General features: G+C 40.8%; 1 protein-coding gene across 1 annotated transcript in view; it reads right to left on the bottom strand.

Moving 5' to 3' along the window:
- Positions 1-14,839, bottom strand: part of FRAS1 (Fraser extracellular matrix complex subunit 1) — a 455,628-nt gene that overhangs the window by 184,156 nt on the left and 256,633 nt on the right. The window contains exons 21-22 of the mRNA XM_011941729.1: positions 1,904-2,053; positions 1,524-1,670 (exon numbers count right to left, since the gene is read on the bottom strand). Coding sequence (XP_011797119.1) covers positions 1,524-1,670; positions 1,904-2,053 — 297 coding nt within the window. The remainder of the gene's footprint in view (positions 1-1,523; positions 1,671-1,903; positions 2,054-14,839) is intronic.

Genomic DNA, 14,839 nt, shown 5'->3' with positions numbered 1-14,839 from the left:
ACAAAAACTTCTCAGAAGAGAACTATTTCAATGCAATATATTTTTGTTACCTATACTTCATACAATGGATTCTATTTTTTCTTTTGAACTTTTATTTCTGTGATTCCAGTGCTGTGAAGAGCCTCATAAATCTAAGTCACTATTTCTCCACCAACACTCTCTTGCTCTTGAATAGAACATGGAAGTATTTCATTCCTGTCTCTTGTATTACAGAATCTACAGATTCTGGCAGACAGTTGATACATACAAAGCAAAGTTTTTGTTACAAAAGCAATCTTCCCACTGGTCCAAAAAAATTTGTTTTTAGATCTCCAGTACCTCCACAGATGATGCAAAAGGGTGAGTTCCATATAACTAATGCAAATCTTTGCAAGGATCTCAATAAACTAACAGTAATATCTATCATCCTATCTATAAAATAGAAATATCTTTACTACTTTATTTGCCTCTCATTTTAGATGATGATGATAAAAACAAAACAACGGTTAATCAATTCTGACAACTTATTCTCCACTACGGTCTATATTAAATGTAACAACAATAGGATGTAGGTACTGTTATAATCTTCCTTTCACAAAAAAAAAAAAAAAGAAACTGAGGCCTAGTGGTTAATTGGCTTGTTCAAGGTCATAAAGCTCTAAGTAGCACTGAGGATTTGAACTTCAATTCTCTGACTCTAGAGCCCACTCTCCTAACAACTACTCCACAATTCCTTCAGCATGGTATCCCCTAGAACACACAACTGAAACATCACCACTATATTTGTTAACTGTCCTTTTCAAAAGTATAACAATTTTTCGTTTTTGCAAATGACACTTTGGTGCCTGAGATAAAATAAGCGGCATCAGCCTATCATAAATGTTCCTTCATCTGTGAAGGATATCTTATTTTTTTTTTCAGAGAGATTTACCCATTCCCTAATAGAATATCCTAACTCTTTGTTTGTGCCTAACTCAAGGTAATTAATCATATTCTGACTTACTTGAGAAATAAGACATCTATACAAGTAACTCCCACACAAGTCCAAATAACTACTGTTTAGGCAGAAATGGATATTTCCAGCATGCAAAGCCTGTACACTGTCAATATTCACAAATACACGTAGAAAACAAATTCAATCCAGAGAAGTGCTTAGTCCACCGACTGTGTACTAGAGCAAGTTCCACTCTCTGCCTACGGTCATAGGGTGGGATTGCTGAGAAAAACTATAAAGATGAAACAAACTAACACTTTTATTTTTTAAATGAGATAACCTGGGTAAGTTAAATAACCTGCCCAAGATCACACAGCTGGCACTTACAGAGAAGACCCTACCGCCAAGCCCAGCACTTTCGATTAGGCCGATATCTGAGCTACAATCTGTTAATGGCAACCTTATTGCCTTTGTAGATTGGTTTTCTTCCTTTTATAAAAATAAAGGCTACCAGGTGAGAAGATGGAAGTAAGAACCTCATATTTCTTTCAATGGCTTCAGAAAGGCAGGAAAGGAAGGAAAGGAGAGAAGGTTCATTGGAAAAACCTACGCTGGCAAACATGATTGTCATCAAGATAGTGCCCAGGGAAGCAGGTGGTGCTGCAGGTGCCAGTGTGGGACAGCACGAGGTTGGTGTCACATGAGGAGCAGGAGAAAGGTCCTCTGCCCTGGCAGGTTCTGCACGAGGAGTGACATTCTGCAGAGGAAAAAGAGACACAACAGAAACCGTGATGTCAGATTCTCTTCCAAGCAGCATCCCAAGTGTGGGTAATAAAGTCCCAACATTGAGAACATTGGCAGGTCTGGTTTACAGTCCCATGACACACTTCCTGCCTCTGCTCTCTCTTAGGAAAGGTCAAGCCTTCCCAGCTACTGCCCGAAGAGAATCTCGGGTGGCAGCTCCAGCTCCTAAGTCCAGCACTTACTCACTTTTACAAGCTCCTCTCTCTGCATAGTATCCTGAAGGGCAGTCAGGAACACAGTGGTCCCCGAGCAGCAGGTAGCGGGCATTGTGGCACCTCAGGCAGATGCTCCCGGTGTTGTGATCAGCTGCACAGTGCTGGCACAGGGGATGGCAGTCTGGAAGGGGAAGGGGAGCAAAGAGAAGGCACGGGTGTTCATGAGCACAAAGTCTCATCACTGCACAAAGGGCAGAAGAGATTTCAATTACAAACACTGCAGCTGACAGCTGGAGAGTAGCCCAAAGGCAGTGTATATCAGTAAAGTCGAAGCTTGGGACCTGTACAAATTGTGTGTTTGAGGTTTTTAGCAAATGGCCAGGCCCAGCACAGTGACTGAGTTTTCATCCCTTTCCAATGGAATGACCTTTAGATACGAGGGTGCCATGTGATAGACACTTGCTAGGAGTATAGAGAGAACTTCCTGACTAACAGAAGCAGTAAGATCAATACTATCAATATCTCCCCTGGGGGTCTGAGACTGGAGTGCAGCTTCCCCCACCCCCTTCCCAGGAATAGAGGCAGGAGGCAGAGAAATTCTAGGAAGACAGGGCGGGTCCTTGGTGAAACCCCATCTTCACCATAAAACAACAACAACGAAAAACAGCCTGAAACCCATGACAGAAAGTCCAAAGTAAGAACTTCTATTCCTCTTTGCCCACCCTCTCCCAATTGGTTCTTTCTGAATCATGCCTTTTTACCAATTGAATGTTGCTTTTTCCAAAACTACCTATGGCATGCCCCACCCCCATCCTGTGCCCATAAAGACCCCAGACTCAGTCAGTAGTGGGGAGACAGCCTGACTTTGGGGAAGAGACAATCTGATTTTGGGGGAAGACGACCTGTCCTTCTGGTTCCCTCTCCAGCTCCCCTCTCTTCTGAGAAATGTTTTCATCACTCAATAAAATTCTCCACTTTTACCATCATTCAATTTTCTGTGTAACCCCGTTGTTCTTCAACACTGGACAAGAGCTTGGGGCCCACCAAGTGCCGGTACCCAGAAAAGGCTGTCACACCAGCCCTTTGCCTTCACCAGCAGAGGGCAACTGCCTCAGCAACAAGGCAAGAGGCCAAATGAGCTGCTAACACACCACCATCTGTCAGACTGCAGATGGCGAAACTAAAAGAGCACTATAACACTCCTTCTGGGGCTTCAGGGTCATGGGCACCCTCACCTGGGTGCCACCACGTTTCCCTTGAGGTGACATGCCTGGTTTGGCTGCAGGCCCCCCATGGCGCTTACTCTTGTGTCAGTGCCCCGAGAGGCCAGCTGGATCCTGAGCTCACTAACTCACATGTTTCTCCCACAAGGGGCTGAGCACAGCAGGCTGAGCAGATGAGGCGCCACTGCCATGAGTCCGGCAAAGAAGCTGAGAAAAATTCTGCATCAACAGGGCTCCTGAGCCCTCTGCAAGGCTCCTTGTCACAGATTTGGCCTTCCAGAGTCAGTATACCAGTCTCAGCCTTCAGTACGAATGGACTGGGGTGAGTAAATAATCGGATTGAGTTGCTGGAATATCTTGGTCTTTAACTAGAGATAAAGTTATGAAGAAGAGTTGTGAGTTGAAAAGTCATTTTTATGACCCAATGCATAGTGCATAGTAGCTCTGTAATGCCAGTTGGGATTAAAGCTATAAAACAAATTATTTTGTCCAGATGGCACTGTCTCTTGTTCTCATTCACATGATAGTCATTCTTTAATAAAGAACTTGATTGTGTTCAGCTTCCTTTGTAGGTGAAAACTTCCTGCTTTCAAGTGGTAATTACCCTTTAAGTCCCATTTATCATCCTTTATCCCAAAGGCAGGAGAAAACCCACAAATCTCAATTTACTCAACTAAAATGAAAAAGGAGTAAGATCTAGAAAAAAGAAAAGAAAGAGTTCGGTTATGGGGCCTTCCCATCTTCCCCTGTAGGATTCAAAGCATTTCTTTGTACTCGCTAATGCACCACCCATGGCCTCAAAATGTCTTGTTTCATCTCAAGGCTTGTAGTAGAGACTGTGATTTCTAGCAAAATCCATGTTGGTAAAACAGATTCCTGCCCCTGAAATCTGTTAAAAACAGGTCTTTCTCTGTACACTGTTGTTGATCCTAACTGTTGATCATCTGGATGTGTTCCCTGCACATGAAGCAGAGCTCCCTTTCATGTCCAGTGCCCACTCATCCACATGAGAACCCTTCAGAGGACCTTCATAGTCATCCCGGAAGTTAAGCCACAGGAGTCTGACTCAAAAATGCTGAATCTTTTGGCAGCGTACAAACTAACAGTCCCCAACCTTTCTCTGAACTTTGGGAGTTACAAATTACAAGCAGCCTTATGCCAATATTAGGAACAATTCATGATATCCTGAGAGCCAAATTAATCCTCATTTCAGTCCTTCAGTAAACTACAAAGGAAATTATGACTACATTGAGGGAAATACAAGAAGGAGGCTACTTTCCCCAGATTTGGTGTATGGTTTCCACATAATGCCAAGCCCTTTGTTCTTTCTTCCCTATGCCTTCCTCACAGTGCCAGGAGCACAATCCCAGTTGTGCAAAGGGAAATTTAAAAAGCTTCAAAAGTTGCAAGAGCAAATGAAGGTGATAGTGTTTTATGATTACCTTAACAAGTGGGTAAATGTTAGGATTGGAAACCTAGGAAACACTACAGATTCAAGGCTCCGTTATTTGAAAAGTTATGGCCTATCCTCTTTAAAGCAATTTCTTCCAGAGCTTTCTGAACTTGGGCATGCATCAACAAGATCTGCAGGTGTTCAGTGGTCTAAAGACTAGTTGCATCTAACAGATGCTTTCTCTAGCATGCAATTAGAGAAACATAAAAGAATAATCACCCAGGGGATGCTTTCAAGAGAAAGTAAGCAGACCCCTGTAGTATTTTGTGGGTACAACAAATAAGTATTTATGGATTTATCTGACCTTGGGATCTCTGTTTAAATAAGGAGTGTAACGTGTGTTAATTATTCTAAAGGAAACTGGAGCCAGGTTGTGGACATTCCTTCCCCCTCACCCAGCAGTGCTTTTAAACCCTTATTACTCTTCTGAAGTCACTACCCCACTCTGCCTACCCATTCATGTCTTCCCAGGTGATCTCATCTACATCATTAAGCAAAGCATCCTGCATTCATTCCTTTCAACCTCAAAACACCTGTCTATTCCTGTTTTTATTTCATTTCCTCCCTTCTCCCAGGATAAAATGGCTAATGCCTACACCTATATTCTTGATCCAATTTTCAATATTATTCCACCTGTTTTCCCCAATCTCTCTTTTCAACCTCAACTTCCAACCATGCTCTCCATTACCTACTGTCCTAAAAACTTTTCTCTACAAACAACTCATCTCTTGCCTTCCCTTAACTACCCAGCTTCCTTGCCCCTCTAACTCCTCACTTCATTGTTATCTGTTTTCAAAATATTTTACTGTGGTATTGCTCTTGAAACGGTCTCTGATGGCCTCTTAAGGACCAGATCTAATGGCCTCTTCTAATTCCTTATCCTACCTGAAATCTCTGCAACACAAGGCACTGTTGACCAGGCAGCCTTCCCCGTTAAAACTCTCTCCTCGCAGCCTGAGTGACACAGGTGCTTTTCTTGGCTGGGTTCTCTTTCTGTGCCTCTGATGACTTATAAATATACGGGTTCCTTACAGCCTTTAACTTTTTCTATCCTCCTAATCAAGTCTCTGGAGATCTTAAACCAGACATGGCTGTTTGGCAGATTTGGGTACACAGACGCCAGAAATCAATGGAAAGGTCTGAAGAGTTTCAGAGACTCTGAAATTACTCAGGGCCTCTGCTTCCTTCCACAGCTCCATGTTAAGCCATAAGAAGGCATCAGATCAGTCCCCAGACATATATTGCATGATGGAGTGAGTGCTCAGAGTCAATGGAGAAATCAGTACACGACACCTGAAAATATAAAATGATCAACTCCAAGTTGACCAACACATCACATTTATCCAAGTTAGTTTATAGTTTTACCTCACACAGGAGATGATAAACACTCAAGTGTGGAAAGTTAAACTATCTAACTCTTTTTGTTCACTACCTGTATTCATTCTATGGTTTCAAAAGTCATGCTGAACACCCGATCCTGTGAATAGACTCATTCCAAAGCAACAACCTGAGTGGGACCCATGTTAATCCACTCATGCAAACTTTCCTTCCCAGCTCCATCATATGCAATCCCCCAACAGAAGGCCAATTATATAATTAGGCTCTCAAGGTTGGTTGACTGATTTTTATTAAATCAAGCTGAAAAGAATAATAAATCCCCAAAACCTAGGGAACACTTTTGTCGTCAGAGGCTTGAAGTCAAAATCTCTTTGTAGGAGAGAGTTTCTTGGGAGACCTCAAAATGAGTAACGCTCTGCACGGAGAGAAGCCAGAAATCAGAGCAACAAGGGCTTGAGGATTAATACCAATGTTCTGACTTACAACCAGAAAAGTATAGTTCCCTAAGGCAGACTACAAAACTCAGGCAAGACAGGCTATGAGTAGCCAGTCCCACAGGGCACCACCTGCGAGCAGGCTTCAGGTACAAGTCCAGGACTGCTGTGATCTACACAGAAGGGCTGAGCAGGTTCAGACAGGGATCTAAGGGTTTTGTTTTTCTGACTACAAAGTAAGCCACGGAAGAAAAGGAAACATGAAAAATATTTTTACGAAGTATAAATAATCATAAAAATCACCCTAAGCATGGTTTTTCGGGGTCAGTAACTACTAACATTGACATTTTTTTTTAGTGCTTTCTCTATACAATTTTACATACAGAGATTTTTACATAGATTAGATTAGATTAAATGTGGGCATTATAGTACCTTTTTTACTCAATATCATCAGCATTCCCACATGTCATTAGGGACTCTGTAAACATCATTTTTAGCAGCTACATCATATTCCAGTATTAAGTAAGCAAACAAGAAAATCATTTTCTTACAGTTTGAACATTTACTTACAATTTGTCTCCATTTTTATAATTAAGGCAATGATAACATTTTTGTGCATAAATCTTTGTCTGCATCTCAGATTATTTCCTAAAGGACAATGTCAAAAGGGTACAATTCATATTATTATTACAGTTTACATTTACTGAGCTCTGAATATACATTGGGCAAAATATTAATTATTATAAATACATAATTTCACTTGAAGAGAAAAAGCAGCAAATGTTACTATCCTCATTTTATAAATGAGGAAACTGAGATCTGAAAGGTTAAGTCATTTGCTTTACATATATCATAAACAGACTAAGTCCAGAGCATACACTTTTAAGCACTACAAGCATGAAAAAATTTAAAATTCTTAATTGATATTATAAATTTCATTCCAGAAAGTTCCTATTGATTTATATTTCAAGAGCCATTTATGAGACTGTTTCATCATAATTTTGCCAGCACTAAAAAATTTAAAAATGGTAAACCAATCTTGGTTAAATTGGTTGGTGAAAATTGGGGTTATGTCATTGTTTTACTTCATATTTCTTTTATTATAATCGAGGTTGAGTATGAAAAACATTTTTTTTCATCGAAACAATAAAAACATTCCAATGGCTACTATACTCCTACAATTTTCAGCATGGTGGGGGAAATGATTCTGGATATATCATTTTAATTGAGTATTTAAGATGCACAATCAAAGAATAAACTGAGGTATCAATCAGTGAGTTCCTTCCTCATCCACTGTCACTATCCCCCATTGGACCAGGAAGTATGGGGTTATCATGTGTTCCCAAAGTTATCAAAACCAGACCTACAAAGACACTATACTTATAGAACCCAGGGCACAGAAGATAGAAAGAAAAATGGTCTTTTTTTGTTTGGTAAGACAAGGTGTCCCTCTGTTGCCCACACTGGAGTACAGTGGCAAAATCATAGCTCACTGAAACCTCAAACTCAGGGCTCTAGGATCCTCCTGCTTCAGTCTCTTGAGTAGCTGGACCTATAGGTGTGTACCACTGGGTCCACCTAATCCTTTTATTTTTCATGCAGACAGGAGTCTCACTATATTGCCCAGACTGGTGTCAAACTCCTGGCCTCAAGCAATCTTCCCTCCTTGGCTTCCCAAAGTGACGGGATTACAGGTATGAGCCACCTCACCTGGCCGAAAAAGTTCTTGAATGTGCATTGGAACTAATAGACCCATGCCCTCCCCGATCAACACAACCCATACACTCTCCATCTCCCTACCCCAACCTAAAAAACCTTCAAATTGAAGGGGAAGAAAAAGCAGAGACACCACTCCCTTTGCTCCTGCCTGCCTCTCTTATAGAACAGGTTGGAAGTAACCCAGTAGAATGTTAGAGTCCAATAGTAGAGTGGACTTGGGCTATGTTTCTTGCCTTAAAGAGGGCTGTCTCCAAATTTTGTCATGGGGACAGTGTGCTGAGCAACCTGAAAACATGGTGGACACTGAGGTGCAGGACTGGCATGAGACTGTTACAAACATCCTGTAGAATGCCACAGGGATAATGATAGGGTGCCATGAAAGTACATAGCAGGGGTACCAACTTAGTCCAGGGGCCAGGGAAGACCTCCCAGAGGAGGCTGAGACAAGAACACTGGTGGCAGTTAGCTGCAAGAGGAGCAGGGCAGGGGGAGAATGTTTGGAAGGGGTTCCAAGAGGAGGGAAAGCTTAGGCAACCCAGCAGTTGAACAGAACAGGATGCCTTCAAGGAATGGAGAAAAGTTCAACATGGCTGGATCTTAAAGAACACACAAAAGAGCCACTCAGACCTGGGCAGGCCAGTTTTGCAAAACATTGTAAGTCATGAAAAGGAGTCTGGATTTTATGGTAAAGGCAATTGGGAATCTCTCTCTCTCTCTCTCTCTCTCTGTGTGTGTGTGTGTGTGTGCGCACGCGCGTGTGTCTTTTTTCAGTTTCTTTACTGAGGTCTCTGTGTTTTTGTTATAGATTTAAATGAGAATGTTTTTTATATGAAAGGCAACTCATGTTAGGAGAAGACATCAAACCAAAGCAGACAACTAACAATCTAAGAAAACTCTGACATACAGCAGTTCTTGTCATGAAACCCTTGCTGGAGAAGAAAAGCAGGCTCCTTACTGTTCTCTCCCCTCCCCGCCTCCTTCCCTCCATTACATCTGCAGAAGCTCCTTTTCTGACAAAAACATCCCTCTATTGAATTGTTTTCAAGGGGCTTATGCTAGAGTAGGCATATTAAGAATATTATAATGCAAATACATGAAAACTATTGTGACCAGGAATGGAGATCCTTGAGAAGGAAGAAAAACACGCTTGTGGTTTTTCTTTGCATGACTGGGGAAGGCCTTTTCATTCATGGACAATTCTCAAAACTCCTTTTAAAAGGAAAACAAAGTAGAATTTGGCCAAATCAGTGGTACCTGGTAGGTAGCTCCCACACAGTTGTTAGAGGGGGAAAAAATAAGTTATTGGAGTAAAAATACTAGGAAGTTGTGGAGAATTTGAAGGCCTACGAAAAAGGGCAATATGGGTTGCATCACCTGGTTTTCAAAATCCACTTGAGGTCAGGAGAAAAAGAGCGCTACTCGGCTGCAGGTATGACAACTGCCAACTGCCTTGTCAGTTACAATTGGAGATAATAAAGAGAGAGAACTACCCCCATGGCCAGCCAAATGTATTAATTATACAATCTAAACATAATTAAGACATGGCATGAGCCCCACATCTAGGCACTATGGGAGGTAACTATGTGACCCAATAAACTGCCACGACACCAGTCATTTTACTCACAGTAAAGTCTATGGGCATATTTTCTACAAACCAGTCTGATTTGGAGGCAACTCTTGAATTCTTCTCATTTGGTGGTAACCGTCTGATGAACTCTCTAATTCAGATCTTTGATGGGCCCACACCATAGGAGCACATCTGTCAGAAACTGTGTCCTTACAACGGCAGCGTCCTCAGAGAGACCAACAAATTCCGGGGTGAATTCCCCCTAAACACCCCAGTCTGCCATCCGTGCCTGTTCCTGCCCACAGGTGATATTGAAAACCATTTCACAGGACACAGTAGAGGAAGTGTATATGGTCACTGCTTAACTTGTATCAGACTGCAGTTACTAAAACAAGAGAATTGAATTTCCAACCCATCACTCTAGCAGCTTCTGCAAGGATTAATGTCCCATCCAAAAAGCCCCATCTGTGCAGTAAGGAAGGCATCTGCATCTGACCTTCCTGCCTGCAATCAAAAAAAGGGAGACTGACCTCAAATATGTTGAAATAGGGAGCGTGTATCTGTTAATTGCTTAAAAACAGTGCCTATTCTGGAGCCCGTCCCTCAGATTCCTCCCGCTACTACTCAGTAAGTAAATTCTTATTTGTCACTATTGCAATTACAGTAAAGAGTCTTTAAATATACGACTCATTAAGAGTCACAAGGAAAGAAGAGAGGCCCAGGATACATTTACGCTTAGGCTGTTTCAGAATACTCATGTATAATAAGTATGTGAGTTGGGGGTGGGGGCACAGATGTAATTCTAGTTGTTTGTGTATATACCACCTTGCTAATAAACGCAGTGAATTAGCACTGTAAACAAGCAAATTAATACACACATTACAAGGCAGCCTGAAAAATGGAGTATTAGCTCCCGCTGAAATAAATGCATTTATTGTTTTTAAGCAAGCAGAAGATTCCATTTGTTTTCTAAATATGCACAGCATGTAGACATGCTAGAAATTTAAACAGATAAAAAATTAATATTTTGACTCAGCAGCTGTAGAATCCTCTAATATGTCACCCTGCAGCTGTGAGGAAATTGCATGTGGTCATCACTATATGATGCTTTCTTCAAATCACAAAGGCTCTGCTTCAAGGATCAGTGAGGATTACCCACAATCATGATGGATGGAAGCACATGGCAGTGAAATAACTTATTTCACATCTTTGGAGCAAAATCAAAAAAGCTTGAAGATATTAAAGTAAATGTGTACTGTCGACGCAATGGCTTTGGATGTTGGTTTTATGGAGCAGTGACTCCTTAGCTGATAAATAATGATCTATAAAGACAAATTTAGACACACAGTGAGATTTTTAATAATGTCCTGTCAGTCCATTAGGTTCTTAACGCAACCACATTAAGTGCATTTGGAAGTGGTTAAAATAATCAGCACTTGTAGCTGTTCTTCGTCAGGTGAAAAAGAAATGATTTCATGGCAAAACTCAGGGCCTTTAAAGGGCATCAAATTTGAATTCTAATGCCACTTTTAAAATTGATGGGTTTCTGCTTGTGAGATAAGTACGACAGGAATCCAGAAAATAATATACAGGTAATAGAAGAAAAAAAACATCCTATCTCTTTCCCTTTTGATCATTACTTTGTGCTCAGTCCACCCGTAAGCTCTTAGAAATCACGTATTCTTTTTAGAGGCTTTGAGTTAGTACAAAAGCTACAAAACAAAACAAAACCAACCAACCAAGTGAGACTTCTTTCTTCAGTGTCTGTGGCTATTGCTTTACTCTTAAAAAACTAACCAAAGAAAACATGACAACAGAATGACCTTCATGTTATAGGGCAGTGATTTCTACTCAGTGTTGACAAACTCACCCATGTGTTGGGAAGGCTGCCGTAGGAGCCAAGGAAACAGCTTGAAGTGGGGAGGGTAGAGGGAGGTGGCGAGTGGCAGTGTCAAATGTAAAAGCAAAGCTCTAGGTTTTGGTGCCAGCTTGCACTGCCAACAAGGTGTCAGGAGTATCACTCTTACCATGTATTTTCAGGTTTTGTATCCAATTTATGTTTTACTCGGTTTAGTTCCACAGTAGAAAACAGTTCACTTCAATTAACATTTATGGCAAGTCAGCTGAGTATGAGGCACTGTGGAAGGTACTATAGGGTTGAATCAGACTTGAACCCTTCTCTCAAGATGCTTAGGGATGACAAACACACACACACACACACACATCCCAAATGCAACAGGTGTCAAGGATCAGAGAATATTTTATCCAAAGTGAATAAGAGGAACTTGACCTTGAGTGTTCATTTGATGTTTGCAGATGGTGCCAGCTGAGGACATCCTTGTTAGTAGGGAAGAACATGTAACAGCACAGAGGCACACAGGAAGGGAGCAGTGTGGCGTGGGGAAGAAAACCAGCATGGCTGGAGCCTTGGACATTCACAGGGGAACCAAGGAAATCAGGGACCTTGAAAATCAGGGTGAAGGATTTACAGCTAATGCAAGGGGCAATGGGAAGGCATTAACAAGTTTTGAGTGTCAAAGAGTGTTTTATAAACCAAAGCTGATATTCAAGAAAGGTCTCCTCCTCCTCTTGGGAAGGACTAGGAGAGCTGTAGAAACGTGTCTGTCATCTGAGAAAGAAGAGCTTGGGGTTTTTGCAGCGGAAACAGAGATATGCTATATCTCTGGATATCTATATCCATATAGAGATATGCTATATCTATGAGATATGAGTGATTCCAATATGGAAGACGGGTTGCAAAGAAGCAAAGGTAACACAATGGTTTTGAATTGTGCCCATTGAAAAATCAGTAGTAGATGGACAAGTTAGTCAAGAGAAGGAAGAAAAGCACCTGTGGAGGTAGGAGGGATGAAGATGAAGGGTTTTCTTTGGAGATTTCCTGTGATCAGATGTCCAGCAGGAAGAGAGAAATGAGGATCTGGAGGGGATTATCACACGTACTTGGGATGAAATCTAAGGAGAAAATAGAAATGAAGATTTAAGTTGTGAAAGACACAAGGGCCCTGGAGGCAAGAAGATGGGGGAGGAAAAAGAGCAGGAAAAACGAAGAGAAAAGGAGGGAGATGAATGTGTAAGCAGAAAAGGAAACACCTGTCTGGAGAGATCAGCTCAGGAAGGCAGATGGGCTCTGGGACACTGGGGAAGGAGCTCCCCGGGGCAGAATGAGGGAGCTCCTTTCTCAAAGGAAGGAAAAAGAGGTAATAGAAGAGAAAGATATTTGAGAAGAAAAGATGAGGTTTGTTTGTTTTGTCTTATCAGATAATATAAATCTTCTAAACAAAAAAAGAAAGCAGAGTTGTAGACTGAGAGTGAAGTGAGAGCGTAGGGAGTGCGTGGGAAGGCCATGAGGGTCAAAACCACAAAGCATTAAAAAGAAGTGAATACAATGATGTCGAGAAGCAGAGAGAGTCTTATGGAAACTAGATCAGTGATGAAGGCTGATGACACAGCGATCACATATGTGCCCTCTGAAGTGCACTCCTTGGATTCAGAGCCCAGCTCCAGGGCTTACTAGCTGTGACACTTTGGGTAAGTGGGTTAACATCTCTAATCTCATCTCTAATCTTACCTTGGCCTGTAAAATGCAGATGGTACTAATCACAGGACCAACTTCCTGTGCTTGCAGACAGAATTAAGTGACATAATATATGTGACGAACTGGTACACAATGAGTGTTCAATAAACATGAGTTATTATTCCTTATCTGTAGTGGGCCCAATCAGAATTGACATTGATGCTGATGCTCATGTTTGCAATCAATTCACTGTTTTTACCTACTAAAAGTAAGCCACAGAAATTCATAGGTGTGTAAAAGCAGGTAAACATAGCCTTAGCAGTTTTGCTATCTTCAGTACTGAAGAAGATAACCTGTAAGTCTCAATTCAGCTGTGTTTTTTCAACATACACCCACAGAAACCTTCCCTGCAATTCAAGCCCTGACTTATAGTTATTAGGAAGAAACAGCAATCCTGACTTCATTGGGAGCTTTTACAAGCTGAAAGCTTACAAGTAAGGTCCTTCTCTCATTATGAAAGCTAAGGAAGGTATTGTTTGGTAAAAGTCACATGAAGGAGAAAATACATTTTTTTTATTATTATTATTTAGGAAGGACTCAATTTAAGCATAGGTCATGTTCTTTTTTCCTGAAAGGAAAAGCTCAAAAAAAAAATACATGCCTTGAAATATTCAGTCATCCCTTTGCAGACAGACGGATCTCTTAAATAAAACAAAATTTGGGAGAACAAGGAAGAGACAATCATTGAAAGTTCTGTAGAGAGGGTGGATATGCAATTCATGGTTCAAGCAATAAGAGATAGGGTGACAAGATGAGAAATAAGAAAAGAAAGTGCATTACAAAAAAAGAAGATAAGGAAAATGAAGCAAGTGTTAAAAAAAATAGAAGACACAAGCAAATTGAAAAAAATGCAGAGATAGAAGAACAGGACTAGATGGAATAAAGAGGAAGGTAAAAAAGAAGAGATAAGAACCAAAATATGACTCACACTAAGAAGAAAGATTCTGTTGTGATTATCATACGAGGCATTAGAAGAGGATTAGACATGAGGACAGCTGATTCAAGTCCTTAATTCTACCCAACAGTTCTTGAGGACCATCCAAGTGCTAGCTTGGCACTCTACTGAGTCTTAATTCACCAGTCAACAAAATGGGAATTACTAGCATTTCCAGTTCTTCAGGGGGGGCTTCTGGGGATGATTAAAGGAGAAGAGCGATAAGAAATTGCTTTGAAAATTATAAAACTCCATAAACACACCATTACTAGTATTAGTAACGACATGAAACACATATCTAATCACAGCTGTAGCCTTGGAAGTCATGGACCAACCAGTAAATCTACCTCCTGCTTTTTACGGCCCAGATCCACAACAGGAAAATGGCCAAGTTAAGTTACTCAAACACAACGGAGGATGACTTAGGCATTAAAAATGACAATTATGTAGATTCTTCCAATATTTGCCAACATATGGAAATATGTCATTTAAAGTGATATTTTAGAGAACAGAACAAAGAAATATAGTAGCTGTTGACTACAATTGAAAGCAATGCACGTATGTATATATTGAAAAAGAAAGTAAATGTGGCGTGATATAAATTATTAAAATTTAGTATGCATTAATGTTTTTCTTTGAAGTTTATTCATTTAATAAGGATCAAATACAATGGGAATGCATGTACACATGGCAGTCTAAATCAG

Source organism: Colobus angolensis, unplaced genomic scaffold, assembly GCF_000951035.1.
Source record: "Colobus angolensis palliatus isolate OR3802 unplaced genomic scaffold, Cang.pa_1.0 Scaffold200, whole genome shotgun sequence".
NCBI lineage: Eukaryota > Metazoa > Chordata > Mammalia > Primates > Cercopithecidae > Colobus > Colobus angolensis.
This window is presented reverse-complemented; position numbering and strand designations above follow the sequence as displayed.